This window comes from Puntigrus tetrazona, chromosome 24, assembly GCF_018831695.1.
Source record: "Puntigrus tetrazona isolate hp1 chromosome 24, ASM1883169v1, whole genome shotgun sequence".
NCBI lineage: Eukaryota > Metazoa > Chordata > Actinopteri > Cypriniformes > Cyprinidae > Puntigrus > Puntigrus tetrazona.
The window spans coordinates 18,350,993-18,369,629 of record NC_056722.1 but is presented as its reverse complement, the minus strand read 5'-3'; the positions used below and the strand labels follow the sequence as shown (position 1 = coordinate 18,369,629).

Genomic DNA, 18,637 nt, shown 5'->3' with positions numbered 1-18,637 from the left:
GAAGAATTTTAATACTATGATTTGGTGCTCAAGAAATATTAATTATTTGTATATATATGTTATATATTCTTGTTTATTATGCTCGTTCATTTATTTACACTTTAAAGTTTCTCAAACTTTTTGTTATATATGTCTTCCTTCGTCTCTATACATGTGTGAATACAATTAATAATTTATAACATAAAAAATGTATAAATAAATAAGGCATCCCTTATGCAACATCCATATGGCTGATTGTGATTAGTTAAGAAATTGTTTAGCCAAATTTGTTCAAATATATAGTTTTGCGTAGAAAACGTTAGAAATGCATTTTATATGTCATATAAGTCTTTTTTTAATCTGCATCTTGGGCTTCGGTTTCCATGTTAATAATCAATGTGTCTGTAAATGTGCTTAGAGTTTTTGACTATTAACACTCACTTGTCTCTATTATGTACCTGTTAAGGGCTTTTAATTGCACTCATTGCTGTCGTCTCTTCCTCTCCTCTCCTCTCTGCTCCCTCCTTGTCATTCTTTCATTGTGTCACGTCTTGTCTGCTCGTCTTCTCACTGTCCTCTTCATTGTTCCTGTGCCTAGACCTAGTGAACCAGTTCTGTGAGCAGGTCCTGAACTTCTTGTTTTGTCCCTACTCTCCTGCCATAGCCCCGTCCTCCCCCGGTGTTGACTCCGTACCCTTGCAGCGAACAGGAAGTCAGAATGCCACAGGGACGTTTCCCAGAGGCGGCTATGCCTCCGGTCAGGGCGCCAACTACACGGATACTTACCGCACGTTGCCATACTGCTCTTCAGTGGAGTCTCCCTACAGCAAGTCCGGCCCTGCCCTGCCACCCGAGGGCAACCTGGCCCGCTCGCCCTCCATCGACAGCATTCAGAAGGATCCCAGGTGAGCCTGCATGCACTGGTTTTACAGCCGCAGTAAATCTACCTGGCTAACGTGCACATATTGATCAGATTTCAGTAAGAAGAGTGGCTGCTTTTCAGGGGTGTGTGTGTCGATTTTTGGAGAGCCCTAGCAAAATGTTTGACAGTCTTGCATTTGTGTTGCGGTGAAATTGTGGAGTATTGTGGTGAAACTAATTTATCAGTAAATTGAGAATTGAATATTACAGTACAAGTGTGTGATTACCGTTTTAGAGCACTGGAAAGAATTGCCTAGTTTTTGTTGTACTGAAACTTTCGGTGTTCAAAAAGTGTATGGATTATGATGGACAACTAGTAGCTTGTCGTATACTCAGGTCATTTACATTTTATTGAGTTTTGATTTGATTATGTATCTAAGCATGTGTCTACTTTCACATTTTAGTTTTGATGTTATTATGCTTTTTTTTATTTAGGTTCCTTGTTTTCTTTTTTCTATTTTTAATTTTTCAAGCTGTGTTTTAATTTTAATGACATAAACCACAATTGAAAACATATTTTCATTTTAATGTTGTTACTTTGACTTTTTTATTGTAATTTTATTGTCTTTTTTTCTTCTTCTTTAGGTTTCTTTTTTTAGGTTTTATTTGAATTTAAGTTATTGTACACTACTTTTAAAAACCTTTTTTTTTTTTAAAGGTAACATTATTTTTATTTAAATTTTATTTAAATCCAATTCATTCTTTCATTCAATTTTCAGATTAGTGTTTTAGTTATATATATATATATATATATATATATATATATATATATATATATATATATATATATATATATATATATATACATACATTGGATTTTATTTTAACTGTAGTTTATTTTAGTCTATTATATTCTATTGGATTTTATTTTAATTTTAGTGTATATTTAATGCTATTCATCTTTGTGATGACAAGGCCAAAATACTCTGTTCTTCAGTATCTCATCATCCTTCAGAAATCATTATAATACACATTTAGGCAGTCTATCAGGGTAAAATCATATTCAGAATTCTCAGTAAACATTTGGTCGTGACATAAATGAGAAGGAAATGATTTTGTAACCATAATAGAGCTCTGTTTGGTAATCTTTCATTCATATCACAATAAAACAGTTGACTTATCAAAGGCTAATCCTGCTGGGTCTTTATACAGCCACCTCATCTTTTTTTGTCTACTGCTTTTCTGTCTTGTGCAAATAAATAATTTGAATGCATATGTTAATGAGAATAAATATTTTAGCATGCGAAACACTGTTTCCTGCTATTATGATTCTGTAGCCTCTGGCTTATTCGGTAATTGTTTCTTAGTCAATAGCTTTTTGAAGTATATTATTTATTTCACCTTTTTGCACTTTGGCTTTCAGATGCATTGAAGTCTGCAGTTTTTATTTGAACAGAACTGATCATTTTCTCTTCCTCAAAATGTGGTACACAGAAAGGCATGGTCATATATCTTTTTTAATTCAGAAAAAAAAAAAACCTGACCAAAAAATATATTTATGCATTTAGTAAATGCATTTATTATGTTACAAAAGTTTTCTGTTTGAAATATAAAAAATGATGATATTTGAAATGATGAAGCATATAGGTATTGTTTTCAACAGATTATAACGAGGAATGTTTCTTGAGAACTAAATCATCATGTTAGATTGACTTCTGAAGGATCATGTGACAATGAAGACTTGATATATTTGAAATTATATACCTGTGTCATTACTCCATTATTCAGGGTCACACGATAGATACAAAAGAAAAGATAACTGTATTTAAATTGGCAATATTGTACTGTATTTTTGATCAAGTAAATGCAGCCTTTTTAAAGAGGACATAAAACAGACAGCCAGTCTCATGTTAATGTTGAGTACCTATAGAGTAGTACTGAATCCCTCATATCTCCAAAAAGTCTTTCGTTTCATCATATTCATAAAATAAAGATACAGCTTTACGATTTAGTCAGAAAAAAGCCGAGCTCGTGGAGTCGTGCTGAGTGGGCGGAGTTAAAGAGTGACGAGCACTTGAGCACCGATCACCAAAACAAACATAATGCTGTTTCACTCACCGCCTGCAGTTCTGAATCATGACCGGCATGTTTTATAGCTGGGAGTCGGACCGCTCCATCTTTCGGTAGCAAACGCTGTGCAAATACAGCATTGAAAAGGGCCTTGTTTGTAAAACGTTCAATAAACAAACACACTTATGAAACTCTGTTGCTGTGCCGGAAAAACAAAGTGCATCCACTATTCACGTAACGCTGGGTACTTTTGGAAAGCTTAACAAGGTTATCTTTCCTTTATAAGCCAAAACACGCTTCTTTAGAAACCCAGAAGTAACATTTTTGGCACATAAATACTTGGCATGAGTGTAAATGCATGAAATATGCATTAACCTCATGTTACTCCCTCTTTAAGCATAAGACACTTATGTATATATATATATATATATATATATATATATATATATATATATATATATATATATATAAATATAAAATGTATATATATAAAAAAAACAGCACTTTTTCCTTCTACTGTGGCTCTGTGTCTTCTTATTATTTGTTAGATTCCGCATTGCTAATGCATTCTGTGTGGTTGTTAGGCATTGCTTGGTATTTGCTGAGGTTTTCTGTATTATTTTACACTGTTACTATGCAGTTGCTAGGGTGTTCTGTGTGGTTGCTAATGTACTGATACCTGATAGGTGCTAGTACTGATTTTTAATGTTTTGCTATGCAGTTGCTATGGTGTTCTAGGTGGTTACAAGGCTGTTAATAATAGAGCATCTCTTTTAACTTCATTTCAGGTATAATTCAGATCCATAGTACAAACTGTATGGAATGAGTTATGCGAGTCACTAACCTTGTCACCAGCAGTTATTATTTTAATATTAGCTTTTGGTGGCGAACCATATTCGTGAAGTCTGGGGGTATTAGACTGGCCTGTAAATAATAAAAAAAATTCTTATTCTTCACACCTTTCTCTAATAACACACTACGTACATAAGGTATCATTTTAATATTTTGGTCACATTAATTTAGGTTTAGGGACTAATACTTACTTTTGCCTCAATAAACTCCTGATTTGCTAATTATCAATAGGCTGTCCGTAAGTTTAAGTACATTTTAGAAATAGTAGTTTTAAAATATTCTCATGCAGAATAAGGCATTAATATGTGCTTTACAAGTACTAAGAAACAGCCAATGTGCTAGTAATATGCATGCTAATAAGCAAGTATTGGTCACTAAAAACTAAAGTTACTAAAGTCAATATTTATAAAGTTCATCTGTTTGTCAGATTTTCCTTTGTTTGTACTTAACCCTCTATTTATTTTTAAATGGGTCACTGATACCCAATAGTTTTAATTAAATCGCTAAAAACATTTTCTGTTTATTTCCATCCGTCAATATCTTTCAACTTTTTCTTAGTTTGAATGCTCTTTCTCTCGGCACCACTCACTTATAACACTTTATTAGTTTTTAAAGACACCGAGATGTGTGAAAGTATTAATTAAATCACTAAAAACTTTTAGTTTAGTTTAAAATGGTACAAGTTGCTCGTAAAGTAAAACGGTCAAGCAACTGAAAGGTATGTAGCTACTAACACAAAGAAATGCCATTTAAAGTCAATTAAAAGAATTTAAATGGATGAACAAATGCGCGGCCGTTGCCTTAAAGAAATGTAACAATGTTGAATGTTTTGGCTAATTTATCTTAAACAGTTTAACTTGAGCAGGACTTTGAAAATTAATAAAAAAAAATGTGCCATAAATATTATATACAGTGAAATGATTGTCAATTATGAATGACAAAATAATTATTAAAAATTTAATACAAATAATGCACATATTCATTCTGACCTTATAGCCTCATCGCAATCACTATTTAAACTAGAAGTTCTCTGCTAAATTCTGTGCACAGTAATCATCAATCGTCTCTAAAGATATTGAAATCGTTCTGCAGATGCTCATTTTAAATGGCTTTTATTCAGCTAGGTCAGTACAGCGTATTGAAAATATACATAACTGGAAGAATCTATGCACTGCTTCAACGGGCACTTCTGCGGCGATAAAGGTCCATGAGAGCCTGAACTTGTTAGTTTGAGTGTGATTCATATATAGTAGTAAAGACAAGGCTGCGCCTGAATGGAGCACTAATGGGACAGCCCACTTTTTCAGCAACTTTGGTTGCGGAAATATTTTTGCCATTAATTTTCTCACTGCGGATTTCAATAAAAAGTTCTAAAGAGATCCAAGATTAAAAATGCATTCAAAATTGTTTGAAGATGGTACCATACTGCTGCTTCTGAATACTTCTGAATACTTGTGAATACTCTACTTTCGAAAAACAAATAAAGGAAAAGTACTAGTGTGACTTATTCTGCAGTGTGGACGTTTTACTGTCCCATGAGGCCACGGGAGAGGATCTGTGAATAGAGGTGATGTGTAGGTCACCTGACGATATGAACATGAACTAGATTGAACTACACATTCATTGAATGAATCCCAGAATATAATGCAATGAATATAGCATTACAAAATAAAACAATAAATATATTTATTTTTTCCTTGTGTCATTCGCAATGCTTCATGGGAGTCAGAGTTTGATAAGGATAATGAATTGCTTCTTATTTCCATGCCAACAGCAGCTTGGTGGATCTTTCTTTAAGAATGTGACTCTTAAAATTATATATATATATATTAAAATTAATTTGAAATCAAATGCATAAATACATGTGGGAATAAATAAATAGTAAAAGGGACAAATAAATAAATCTATTAAAAAAATTAAGTAAATGAAAAAATTTAATCGAAGTTAAAAATAAATAAATTAATAATATAACAAACATTTAAGACATTAAAAACATTTAAATAAAAAAAAGGAATAATACAGTTTTATAATTTATTATGTTTGTTTTATCAAGTGATTTAGTACCTTTATTTATTTTCCTATTTATTTATCTGTTTATGCATTTATTTTTAAGTGCAGGTTTGGTCTGCCATAATAGTAGGTCTTTCTGTAAATGCTTGTAGTTTATTGTTTAAAATCGTTGTCTCTGAGGAAACAATTAACTGTGTTTTTACTTCAGGAATCTTTTTGCTCTATTTAATTTATGAGCGAACACAAGGCAAATAGCCAATGACCTAAACACTTAACGACGCTTATTCCCTTATGTGACAAAATTCTAGCTTGTTCTCTTGAGAAAATGGCTTATTTAATTGCAATTTTTTTTTTGTATATTTTGCTGCGCGATAAGCTGTAATCGGGTTATGACTTTAATGAAGGCTATTTCTGCTCTGTTCTGGTGTTTCCTCCCTAGAGATGAAGGGATGAGGGAGGACAGGTATGCTAACTGCACACTGCCACAGGTGCTCTACCTCGTAATAACTTTAGGCATCCTCAGCCCACGGCAAGTGTGAAGCACTGCTAAAAAAGTGTTTTGTATGAATTTGTAAGGGCAAACTGTGTCCTTGGGTGAAACGCTATACTACTCAAAACGACAAAAAGACAGTTTTTGACCTTTCCGCCCGAAAGCGGCACGTGGTACGACTCCGACCCGCAAGAAACAGGCAGAATACAAAGAGTGTCAAAACTTTCTGACGCGACTGTTATCCACAAGTTTCGTAATTGCCACGGCCAATTGCCTCAAAAGTTGTGCTGTCAAGTGATAATTCGCGATTAATTGCATCCAAAATAAGTTTTTGTTTACAAGATATGTTATATATTTATAACCACACAGTATATAACATTATATATGTTGAAAATAGTTACATGTATATGTTTTTATTTATATCATTTATGTTATATATAAATATATTTCAGATATAAACAAATATTTACAGGCGTGTGTGTTTATATATACATAATATACACACATATATATTAAGTGAACAAAAACGCTTATTTTGCACGTGATCAATCGTTTGACAGCACTACTCAAAATGTATCTTAGACAGGTGTTTGAGAGTTGCTATCCACAGATGTGAAATCTGTCAGTCACACGCTGTGATTAAAAAACAAAAAGCACATTAGCAAGTTATTAACGCTCTTCGTTCGGCTAAAAATATGGTTAAAGTGCTCAGTAAACCGTCAGACGCAGCAGCCACTACTGGCCGCGAGAATATCTTTGGCAGACGTTATCGTATTACGCTTGCTGATGTGGAGCGATAAACAGAGTTATGAGCCGTCTGCAGCACGAGAGAACATGGAGGAAGAAGGGAGACTGAGGGATGGAGATAAATGAGTGTGATTGAATAGGGGTTATTGATTTGCCAGCGTATCCCGTAGAGCTGGAGAGAGTAAGGGATCGCCTTCGGAAAATAAAGGGGTCTGCCCTTCGCCTTCCCCCTTCTATTGATCAAAGCTTAGGTGCAAACCTTCTTTTCAACACAGTCATTATTACTGGGGCACCAAGGAGCTTTTCCTCTGCTTTGTTTTAATGTTGACGTGTGCTTGAGTGCCGTCCTTGTCTACCCAGGGACAAAAACATGCTTCTGCTTTGACGAATACAAACGCACGGCGTGATTTACAGAAAGCGTCATGCGGGATGTTGGGAGGGTGATGCCCTTGAGTGACCAAAGGAGGGTTAATAAAAAGGGAACAGTGCTTGTAAAAAGGTGGTTAGTGTTATTCTGCGGAGGTGTCTGTGAAACTGGAGGTCAGTCTTCAGATATGCATTACTACAATTTTCTGCATTACGCTGCTTATACAAGGCAATGCTGGGCTAGTTATAACTATGCAGTGGTTTTTTGATTGCTTTTTTTTTATCTGTTAAGTGATTTGAAAGTTAATACCGTTGTTGATTAATTCTGGCTAATGTCACAATATTTTCATACCTTTATACATTTCATAAAAGCAAATCAGAAACACACTGACACACTGAATGTCTTTTATTGATTTATTTTTGGCCATCCTTCTCCATCCAAAGCACATTATAATTACGAGGCAGAATTAAATTAATTAATGTAAAATCGTATAAATTCATAAAAACCTGCCACAGAACTCCTGTAACTTTTTTTTTAAATGCATTTTTTGTTATAAACTCCAAATTCGAAAAAAAGTTTTCTATTAGATTAATTTGTCACAGCAAACCTGAAAAAATCAAAAATTGATAAAGAGAGTACAGTTTTGAGGTGGTCAATATTGCAAAATCAAATAGGGCAGCATGATAAATAATAAAATTACTAAATATTGTATGTGGGGGAAAAAAAACTGTGTATTTTCCTAAAGCCTATTTTAAGTAAAAAATACAAACTTTTTGTGCTGTTAAATGATTTATTGCTTTTTTGTTTACATAATATATAATTATGTGTACTGTGTTTATTTATGTGTATTTATGTATATTAATACACACACATTCAGTATTTGAAAATATATACATGTATTTGGATTTATATTTTATATATAAACATATTTTTATTCCTAAATATGTACATGCATATGTTTGCATTTACATAATAATTGCACACACTCATATACTATGTAAACTAAAATATTCATTTTGGAATGGGATTATTTGTTTGACAGCACTAAAATTAATTATTTTTACTTAGCACTACAGTGTACAAGTATAACCAGTATAACAACAATGGCCACTGCAACAATATTTCCATATACAGCAATGATATTAAGCCCGAAGTTATCATTTATTATGATGACATAATCAAATCATTATTGAACCTGATTAGTTAAAAAACATTAATTTATTCAGGAACAAAAGATTCACTCAATTCATTCAAAAACAGCCATTGAATCATTCATTCAACCATTTCATTCAGAAACGATCGTGCACTCAGTAGCTCCACTGCTGTGTGTTTGAAACTAAATTATTTATATGTTGTCTTCTTTTATTGTGATGTTTTAAAAAGAAAACACTTTCACATTTGGTTTGAATATCAGCATGTTTGTGATGCAGCTCCTCCATTCAGCAATAGGCCGAGATGGTTGCTGTGCATCAGAATCACCCGGCTCAAGTTTATAAATGCCTCCAATACAGAAAAAAATGCTGAAGACTCACAGCCTCTACCCCAGGCATGCTGTCTTTAACCTAACCTTGACTTGACTCGATAAATCACCATTCTGTTTTTCCCTTCACGAAGACTTATAGACAGCTGCGTCTATGACCCTGAGTGCGTCATTGGCCTCACATCTATGTTCAGATCAGTCTCTTGAAAAACCTCTGCCATGAAGATGTTGATAGCAAAGCAGAACGGCACATATGATACCTTGTATTATTATGAATGATGCTTTTACTAGAGCATGTGGTTGATTTGCAATGTAGGAAAGCAGTTGACATTGACACAGTATACAGGTGGGTTTATCCTGTGTAAGGAACATTATGCATGCATGACTACGGTGTGACTCAGTGCCAAGTGCTTTATGATGGAAATTGAAGACCTCAGGGTTTGTTCGCAATAGCTGTGCAAGCAACAGCTCTTGTTGATGCATTTATTGCCGTTTCTTTTTTTGTAGTCTGAGTGGCAAAGAGTTTTGCCGTGTTGTCACATGTTGTCGCGTTTGGGGAGACAACATTGTCATATTTCATCCCGTCTGCACCTGGTGTTTATAGTAATTACTGTATCTGTCAAATGTTCCAGTAGCTGATGTTAGTGTAAATGTATGTTCTGTTTGACTTTCGTTCTGCTCATTATTAGAAGTGATTATGATTACTCTAAGGGGGTTTAGTATCATTGGGAATTGTAAATAAAATCAATTTTATCATTTTTGCTATAGCGGACGCAGGCACAAGGTGGGTTAGTTTAACTATGCAGTGGATTTGACCACTTAAGACAGATACAATAACTTCAAATTACGGCACATTTCAAAATATTAGCAATTTATTAGGGATGCAACGAAATGAAAATTCTTGGCCAAAGCTGAAGCTGATCAAAATGATACACTGCACTGAAGACCGAACACAGAAACAGTTTTGGGTCATTTTTGAAACCCCCTTCTTGTATTAGGCATGTTTTTTTTTTTTGTTTTTTACTGTACAAATAAATGCAGCCTTGCTGAGCAGAAGAGAATTCTTTGAAAACATAAAAAATATTACAGATTCCAAATTGAACACTATGCGTGAGTTTTGCAGTAATAGAGCGGTTGTAATTGTTATTATTATCATTATCATTATCTTACTTTTCTTATTTTATTTTAAAAATGCATGAAAATGTTTTACTAAGCAGCTGCCGGGTAACTATGTTTCAGCGCAGATTTGGACCAGATACACCGCAAGCTCATGCAGCACTGTTTGAATAGACTGCAGGCAACTCATGCATGTATTAGAAAACATAAAGCTGCAGTTTATTTACTAATCATTTGAGGCCATTTCACAAATTCAGCCACCCTTCCTCTTCCCATCGGAGACATGAGATGGAGTGTTAAACGGTCTTTCAGTGCCAGTGCTTGTAATAATTGGAATGTCTTTCTTTGACACTTTTAAATGCTTTTTATACTGCAGACATATAGTATTATATTTGATCACATCACATCATTGTTCATTATAATTTATTCAGCTGTTTTAAGCCAAACGATTTTGGTTGCCAAACATTTGGGGCATCCGTACAATTTATTAATTAAAGCAAGAGTTTATAGCAAAACTTATCTTATAGGGATTATTCAAGCAAAAATTAAAATTCAAAAATTTTCCAAAAGTGGGTCTACGATGTACTTAGGCTTATTATGCTTTTATGAAATGCAGCCCTGAATGTTATCATTGTGCTTTAGGATGTGTTTAGGATGCTATGCACTTGAATAGATGTAAGACAACAAAGTTGTCAAAACAATCCCCATTCACACAGATTGCTAAAAATACAGTATTATGCAAGCCTGTCCAGTAGTTGGCAAGGTAACTTTGTAAAGAAACACTACAGGCATGTGCATAATATGACCTGAAAAGTTGTGTCTTTTTAAGGTGAAAACAATGCTGTGCATGCACATCCTGACTGAATTTTCTTTTTATGGGTGGAGTATCAACAAAAAGTTTGGATTCACTTTCTCACTTTGTGTCAGGCTTGTGCGGTTGAGCATTAGTGTTGTTTAGTGTTTATGAGTTCTACTTGAGGGCTTTGCATTCAAGGAATTAAAGCGAAGTCAGTATGGATTCCTGGAATAGACAGACAGAGAGTGAGTGAATCAATGAATGCAACAAGCTGTGCTTAAGGTTAATGCAAAGAGCTGGTCGTGTCAGTTAAATACATTGACATTCCAACAGTGTCAGGTTGGATAAATACAAAAATGTTGGCTAAGCAAAATCGTATCTTTAATGTTTGAGGTCACCACATTTTATAAACCACAAGTATTTATGAATATAACATTAACTGAGGTGGCGTGTTTTACACAGTCAAGGCAGAGGTCTTTTGGATGATTCATGTGTTTGGGCAGTAAGATCAGAGAGGTTGAGATTCCACCATGTTGAGTCTTGACAGTGACATTGTCCTGACAATGACTCAAACCAAATCAAGCATTCAAAATCAATTATTTGAGTCAGTGAGGTTGGGTATTAAACCTAAAGGCCATTCTGCATTGTACATGGTAACCACATAAACCCAGTTCATTTTCAGCAGGAGTCAGCACTAAAACCAAACATTTTTTTTACATTGTAGTTTTTTTTAAATCATGCTTTCTGCATGCTATTTTGTTTGTTTTCATTTGTTCTGGATAGTCTTGCCACCACATTTCTAATTGCACCAACAAGCCGCAACCAACAAATATAGAGATGTTGATTGCGTCTTGAGCCTGAAAATTGCGGGAGTAGATTAGCACTGATTGCGAGGAGCTCAATATAAATATGGCAAACACGTGCTGGTGTTTACCATCTAATGTGATTAATCTGTTTGAAAGATGGTTTGATTCTTGCAGCTACAATTTCAGAAATCTCTCAGTCTGTCCTCTTTATCTCTAATGCATTTGTTCGGAAACTCATAATTGTGCACGAATAAACTTGCGTGTGGTTCATAGTGGCCGTTATGCTTGCTTGGCTCTGTTGTGATTCAATTAACTAATGCTTAACTCCTAATAAGCTATACAACAATTACTTGATGACGCTAAGTGCTCTTGACCAATTACTTTTATAAATGGCCGTCAGAATGAACAAGGTTGACCCCAAGACCTGTATACAGCGTGACCATTTCTTACTAATTAGTTTTTCTCAGTCACTTTGATTCCTTTTTTGAAACCGTTTTAACATTCTCTTAACCCTTTTATGTCTGCAATGCAGTTAATTGCTTTTGTCTCAAATTTGAACATTTGTCTGTTTTAAACCATGAAGCAGAGCTAATGGATATTACATAAGCAATGTGCAAACTACGAATTCAGTACGTTGAATAGTTCAATACGAATACGTGTATCATTACACCCCTAATATAGTATTATTTTTAGTATAGAATTGTCACAAAATGGCATCCAGAAAAGCTTTCAATCTTAATGATTTAATGTGAATGTGATTCCTATTTAACAACTAGGACAGGTAATTTCTGATTTAGCAGACATAACAAACATTTCATGTCATAAATATTTATGGAATATACATGTACTTACGACAGATTTTGAAAACTGAATGAATCATTTGTATGTGATGCCTGACACGATGAAATAATGTTTGGAAGTTGTGAAGAGAGTGACAGTTACACTAAGAATAAACTCAGTTTTAATTAACAAGTACACACATGTAGTTATTGTGTAGACATGTAATTACTATTTTACATATTTGTCAAAACACATGCAGTTTGGATAAATAAAAAAAAATGTGAACAATTGTGAAATGGTGTGAACAAGACACCAAATTTTCAGAGATCTAAACATTTTTCTGGGCTAAAGTGATTGAAAGCTTGTTTACAGTTTATAGCATAAGCTATATATACTATAAACTAAGAAAAAAAATGCTTTTCAAATGTTGTTCTGCTCCATGTATCTCCAGGCCTTTTGTTTGACTTATGCCCACAAAAGAGGGCAAACCGTATTTTCTTTGTCTTTATTTATCTTAGACGGCTTTCTGAAATTGGCCATCATCTCTCCCAAAGGATGAGGCATAAAACCAGACTCTTCTGGGGGAAACGTGAGGATCCATTTGTAAACCCAGGTGGGGCTATTTGCCGAGCAATACCGAAGCCTGTAGCTCGTCTCTGGATTGAGGCTCAGCAGTCTCTTTCCAGGAGCCACTAATATCTTCAAAGGTCTTCTACATCAGTTCTTTGACCTGTTTCGAAATGAAAAGCAAATGTTTGCTGCAACGATGCTGTGCACATACACAGGCGTACGTGAGTCACCTCAGTCTCGATTTGTTCTGCTCATATTTCCATGACTGGGAATGTTGGCTGACAGTGAGTGATGCTGTGGGTCCGTTTGAGGGTCGCCACATTGCATACATTCCCTCATCAGCATCTTTGTTGTTTTTGTTGTACACCATGATCATGGAGCGGCGACGCGGCAGCCGAGTCAACAGCACAGCATCTAGCACTTTAACCCATGTTGCTGAGGTCCTGTGGTTCTCATTACTTCACCCGCAGAACTACAATCCGACGCCAAAATGGTCAGCCATTTGAATAAGCCTTATGGAAGTCACACAAGGGCGTTTACATCAGCGTAATATCCGGCACTTTTAGGAAGGCTGTTGAAGCTGCTTCTGTCGGACATGGGCACAAGTCTCTGCGGGATGAAGAATTCTGCAGTGACAATCAAGTTTTGCATGCTGTGCGACATATTCTTGCTGTTTTCTTCCACACACCAACACAAATACACACACATATGAATGCTAATATGATGTGACTTCAGCAAGCTGTGTGCTACATAACCGAAGCTAATCCATAATGCATTTATCTCTGCGGGTTATTGACTTAGCATGTGAATCAGGCCAGAAGGCTGTCCCAACTCCACTTTGGGGTATTACACTCAAACACTATCTACCCGACAACCTTTCATTCACGCTCATCACTTCAATAACAGTATTTGAGGGCAAAATCACTCTGAAGCTGAAGAGCAGAAATAGCCCTGACTTTTATTTAGAAAGTCACTCCAAAAAAATTAAGTCAGAGCAAATATATATAGCATATATATATATATATATATATATATATATATATATATATATATATATATATATATATATATATATATATATATATATTTTTATTATTTTTTTTTTATTTTTATTTTTTTGTCTTATTTTGTGGTACAAAATAAAGAAATATTTTTATATCAAGAAAATTTTACTTGAAAGGCAACATCTATTTTCAGAGATTTTTTTCATTTTAAATCATTTGGCTTTTTTGTGTGACAGTTATCTATTAATCTATAATTTTATCTAGTAATCTATTATCAACATTCTCATCAAAAGTCAAGAACAGAAAAATATTTTATTTAAAAATATTATAATCAGGAATGTCCAAATCAGAATGCAAAGTTCCTGTGTTAAATAATGTCAGTCAAAATATAACACCAGGAAAAGCTTTTTAATTAAATATTTTCTTTTCAGCATAGAGCATGAAATATTTAAGTTCCCTGATCATTCTATTGCGAATGAAGTACAAATTTTATTTGCATGCTTAATGTTATGTATGTTACCATCTCTGACAGACGGTGTCTTGAAGCTGCCCAGGTCTCCTTTTTTATACTTATATAAAGGAATATTGTAGTCAAAACATGCAATAATGTTTCTATGAAATAGAAACTCCCTGGACCTCTGCATTTCATAAAAATGTCTGTCAAAATGTAACACAATACATCGTGCATATTATTTTTGACAGACGACGCATTAGAATTATTCCTGATGGAACATGTTACACTGCAGTCTTCAGAAATTACTTACACAAGTAATTAATTATTATTGAAATAAAAAAACTATTATTTTAAAGTTGTAATAATTCACAATATCACTGTTCTTTACTGTTTTTGATCAAATAAATGCAACCTTATAGTGAGTATAGGCTTATTTTGCACGTGTGTTTGCGTGTTTCTGTGTCGGCATAGGAAAATTCAAGCTGAACAAGAAGAACAGCTTGCTCTGCCTATCACATGTTGCCATGCACGCCTCTTTAAAACCTTCAATAATCATAAACGTACACACACCACTGATTACATCATAGAATCCTGACGCCATTAACGCAAACACAATACAGCCACCTGGTTATCGCTCTTCGGTAAATTGCGTACCCATTAAAATCCGTCACACTGCAATGAAGAGGATTTGCAGTGGCAAATGTATGCATGCATATCAAATATAACCTTTAGCTAGCTTAAGGGAAGGGAATACAGTAGCTTCTCCCTGGGACTGCGCTCACTCAGTCTAATCCCCCTATAACTATATTTGAACAAGCCTGTGTTTCTGCAGGACTGCCTCCGTCTTGCGGCATGTTATTAATGCATTGGCTTCAACTAGCTATTAAATCCCACACCCTTTGATCATATTTTTTTACTGCTGTTTGGCTGCTTAGTACCTGTGTGCGGTTTAATTTTTGGGGTCTTCTTGTTCCCTTTTGATGTTTGTTTGCTTGTTCTGCTCTCTTTATCAGCGTTTGCGCATCATAGGTGTATCTGAGGTCTCTGTTTGTCAGTATGGAATCTGTCAGATCAGGACTCTGTCTGCAACTGGGAGTTTTGAGATGGGAGACAGACAGTGTGGTACTGACAGCCGTCCATATGGTCCTCTGGCAGCTCGTCTCATCAGAGACGCCACTGTTATTGAGCAAATCCCAAAGCACAGGGCAACAAGAGGGGAATGCATCTGTCTCCGTGTAAACAATACTTGAATAATAGCGGAATACTGACATGCAGGCACTTCAAGTCATTAGCTTAATATGCACATAATATGCAAATTCTATGACCTGCTTTAGACAGTAGAGATTCAGGTGTTAATGTGAAGGTGCGGCTCGTGAAATGTAGAACATTCGAAGAGTCATTAAAATATAATTCGTAGCTGTCAGGTACAACATCAAAGCATCTCACAAACGCAAATGTGTAAGGCCTTTTCTCATGGCTTGCGTCAGCGTTGTCCAGTGCGTTAAACTATATTGAGTAAAATGTCGTATTATGGCATGAGCCAAATATGCAAATAATAATATATAAAGCTAAAGTAATTTTATAGTAGGTAAAACAGGTCTGTGCCGTCTGGGTTTGCACACAGACGTAAAACGCAACTACGCTCACAGCAACCCGAGTTTGAATCCTATTAAAAAAAGCCAGTTTTCATGCAAAATATCTTACATTGTGTTCCGAATACGAACAAAGCTTTTACGGGTTTGGAACGACATGGGGGTAAGTGATTAATGATAAAATTGTCATGTTGGGGTGGAGTAACCCTTTAAACCTTTTTAAAAAAGTAGTTAAACCGCTGGGTACTCGTCATCTCAAGCACTTCCAGACGTTAGTGACTGAACATGAGATACAGCTCACGTGTACGGCACGTGTCTGTCATATATCATACATCAAATAATGGTTAGTCAGTCACAGGGGATGAAAACTACACTGGACGTAGCTCAAGCTAAAAGTAAGGGCATGGAGTCCCAGAGGCTCGGATATCGCATTCACTGAGCCTTTGGACTGACGTCTGTTCTTTCTCTTTTCTTCCTATATGCTTTGAGTTGTCACATTATTTAGGTCAAAGCCAACTAGTCATAAGTCTGTCTGGGCCGCTGAGGATTGTATTGTTAACACTCCAGAACTAAAGCTGACATTTTGATCCATTTATCCTTTCACAGTTTCTATAAAAGTCTTTTTTCCTTGGTTCATCAATATAATGAATTTGACACATTAACTATTGGCTATTAATGCAGCATTTGTAATCTGAAAGTTTTTCTACGTATGTGAAATGCTAGTCACAAATCTTTTGACTTTTACAGTCTAGCTGATGGGTTTGTGTTGCTGGTGTAAGTTTGTTTGTTTGCTGTGGCCTTTACTCCCTTTTGCTGTCTCTGGAAATAGATTGAACTCTAAATGGACTGAGGCAGTAAAAATTTAATATGGCGTCTCTTATGGTGTCTCCAGAAGCGTTACCTCTTTCTTGCAATTGTGTGCACTTTAACTGAAGAACAGAGCAAGAAGAGGCTGCTGTTAAAAGAGCTTTACACACTGATGCACCGGAATAAACTTTGGGTATTCTCTGGTCGACCTAGCTTTTGTTCAGTAGGAAGATTTTTTTTTGACACTTTTGATTATCCTGATTTTTTACTATCTACAATGTTCTGGTGATGTGGTGATGGTTCTGGTTCTTTTTATTTGGTTAGTTGGGGTCACTGTAATAAATTTTATTACTGGTTATGTCCTAATATTGGGGATATATATAATTTTAATTACCTTTGCCATTTGCTAAAACACTAATAATTTGATAAATGCTGAAGTTAAATATCATAGCAAATCTTAAAATACATTATAATATTGTGATCCCTATATCTACTTTTTATTTTGAATTTACATTTACATTTGTACATTTATATTTGTAAGTTTTTTAAATATTTATTTATTTACCTCTCTTATTCTTACCAATCTGTGTAAGTGTATATGTGAATAGTGTACCTCGGAACTTCATCATCAAATACTCCATTATAACATTGTTTTAGGGCACTGGAATCACCATGATAGAGTACATTGAGACGATCAAGCTTGTTTAATATTTCACAATATTAAAATTAATAAATAAATAAATAAATACCATACCGTAGTTTACACAGGACTGACGGGAAATGTGCATTGATTCACTTTTGTGATGTTAAGAGAAAATAGTGTATCACTTTGATAAAATAATACAAAAACAGTATAAATTGACATTAGTTTTTTAGAAACGTCAAACAAAAATAAGGCAAAACTGGAAAAGTGGTATAAACCCTATTTCAGAATGACTAGCATGAAACATTTGCCTTTATTGAGGGGTTAAAAGTAACCAGGGGTTAAGCGTAGTGTGCAAAGCCTTATGTTGATTTCGAAGTTTTATTAGCTAATCTTGCCGGACATCAGCGAGAACTTGTGGAGAATGTTTAAGTTTTGGTTTATCTTTGTTTGCTCTGCACTCCGAAGAGGTGGAATCATGAATTAAACATCCCCTCGTCCCTCTCTTACTCGCTGTCTGTTTGTCATCTACCTTTTGTCTTAGTGTTTATTCAAAACAAACACAGAAAGAAACCCACACAAAGATCTCCTAGCACATGTATTGATGGATCACTCATCTTGAGAGGCAGCATTCATCTTTTCCTTTCACGCTTTCCCCTAGCATTATCTGTGTAGGAGTTTCTGGATGCTTCTCGGTATTGCTCAAGCCGTAGCGCCGATCTCATGCAGGTTTTGTGTCCGAACAGTTTTGGAACCATTTTCATTGAAGATTCATATGGCCATAAAGGACTTTCTGTCGAAATCCCTGACCAACGTCCACCATTTAAAGCCATAATCTGTGTTTTTATCCCAACGGGGAGATTTTTTTCTTTTCTCGTGTTGTTACAGTGAATGAGCCATTTGTTCTCTTTTGTACCTTGGCGGTTCGATGAAAGACTGCAAAGAAAGGTAGGAGAAGTTTTAGCTGGCAGATTCACAAATAACAACCGTTTATGTTGCCAGATAACACGTGTTTCCTCATGGTTGACGTGAGACGGGTGTTCTTGTGGAATCAGATCCAAACTTCCACAAGGTCTACAAGGCCTTCTGCCCTTCATTAACGCAGCTTGCTTTGCTTTAGACGTGTTGTTTATCTGAGGCTGTAGTAAGTATGGCGCCAGATGCTGCAGCGAGCTTGGAGAAGATGGTTTCTGACGTGTTTTCTGACAGGTTG

General features: G+C 35.2%; 1 protein-coding gene across 3 annotated transcripts in view; it reads left to right on the top strand.

The window, feature by feature from the left end:
- Positions 1-18,637, top strand: part of ctnnd2a (catenin (cadherin-associated protein), delta 2a) — a 245,003-nt gene that overhangs the window by 146,161 nt on the left and 80,205 nt on the right. For all 3 annotated transcript variants that reach the window (XM_043227004.1, XM_043227002.1, XM_043227005.1), the window contains one exon: positions 644-884. In XM_043227004.1, coding sequence (XP_043082939.1) covers positions 644-884 — 241 coding nt within the window. The remainder of the gene's footprint in view (positions 1-643; positions 885-18,637) is intronic.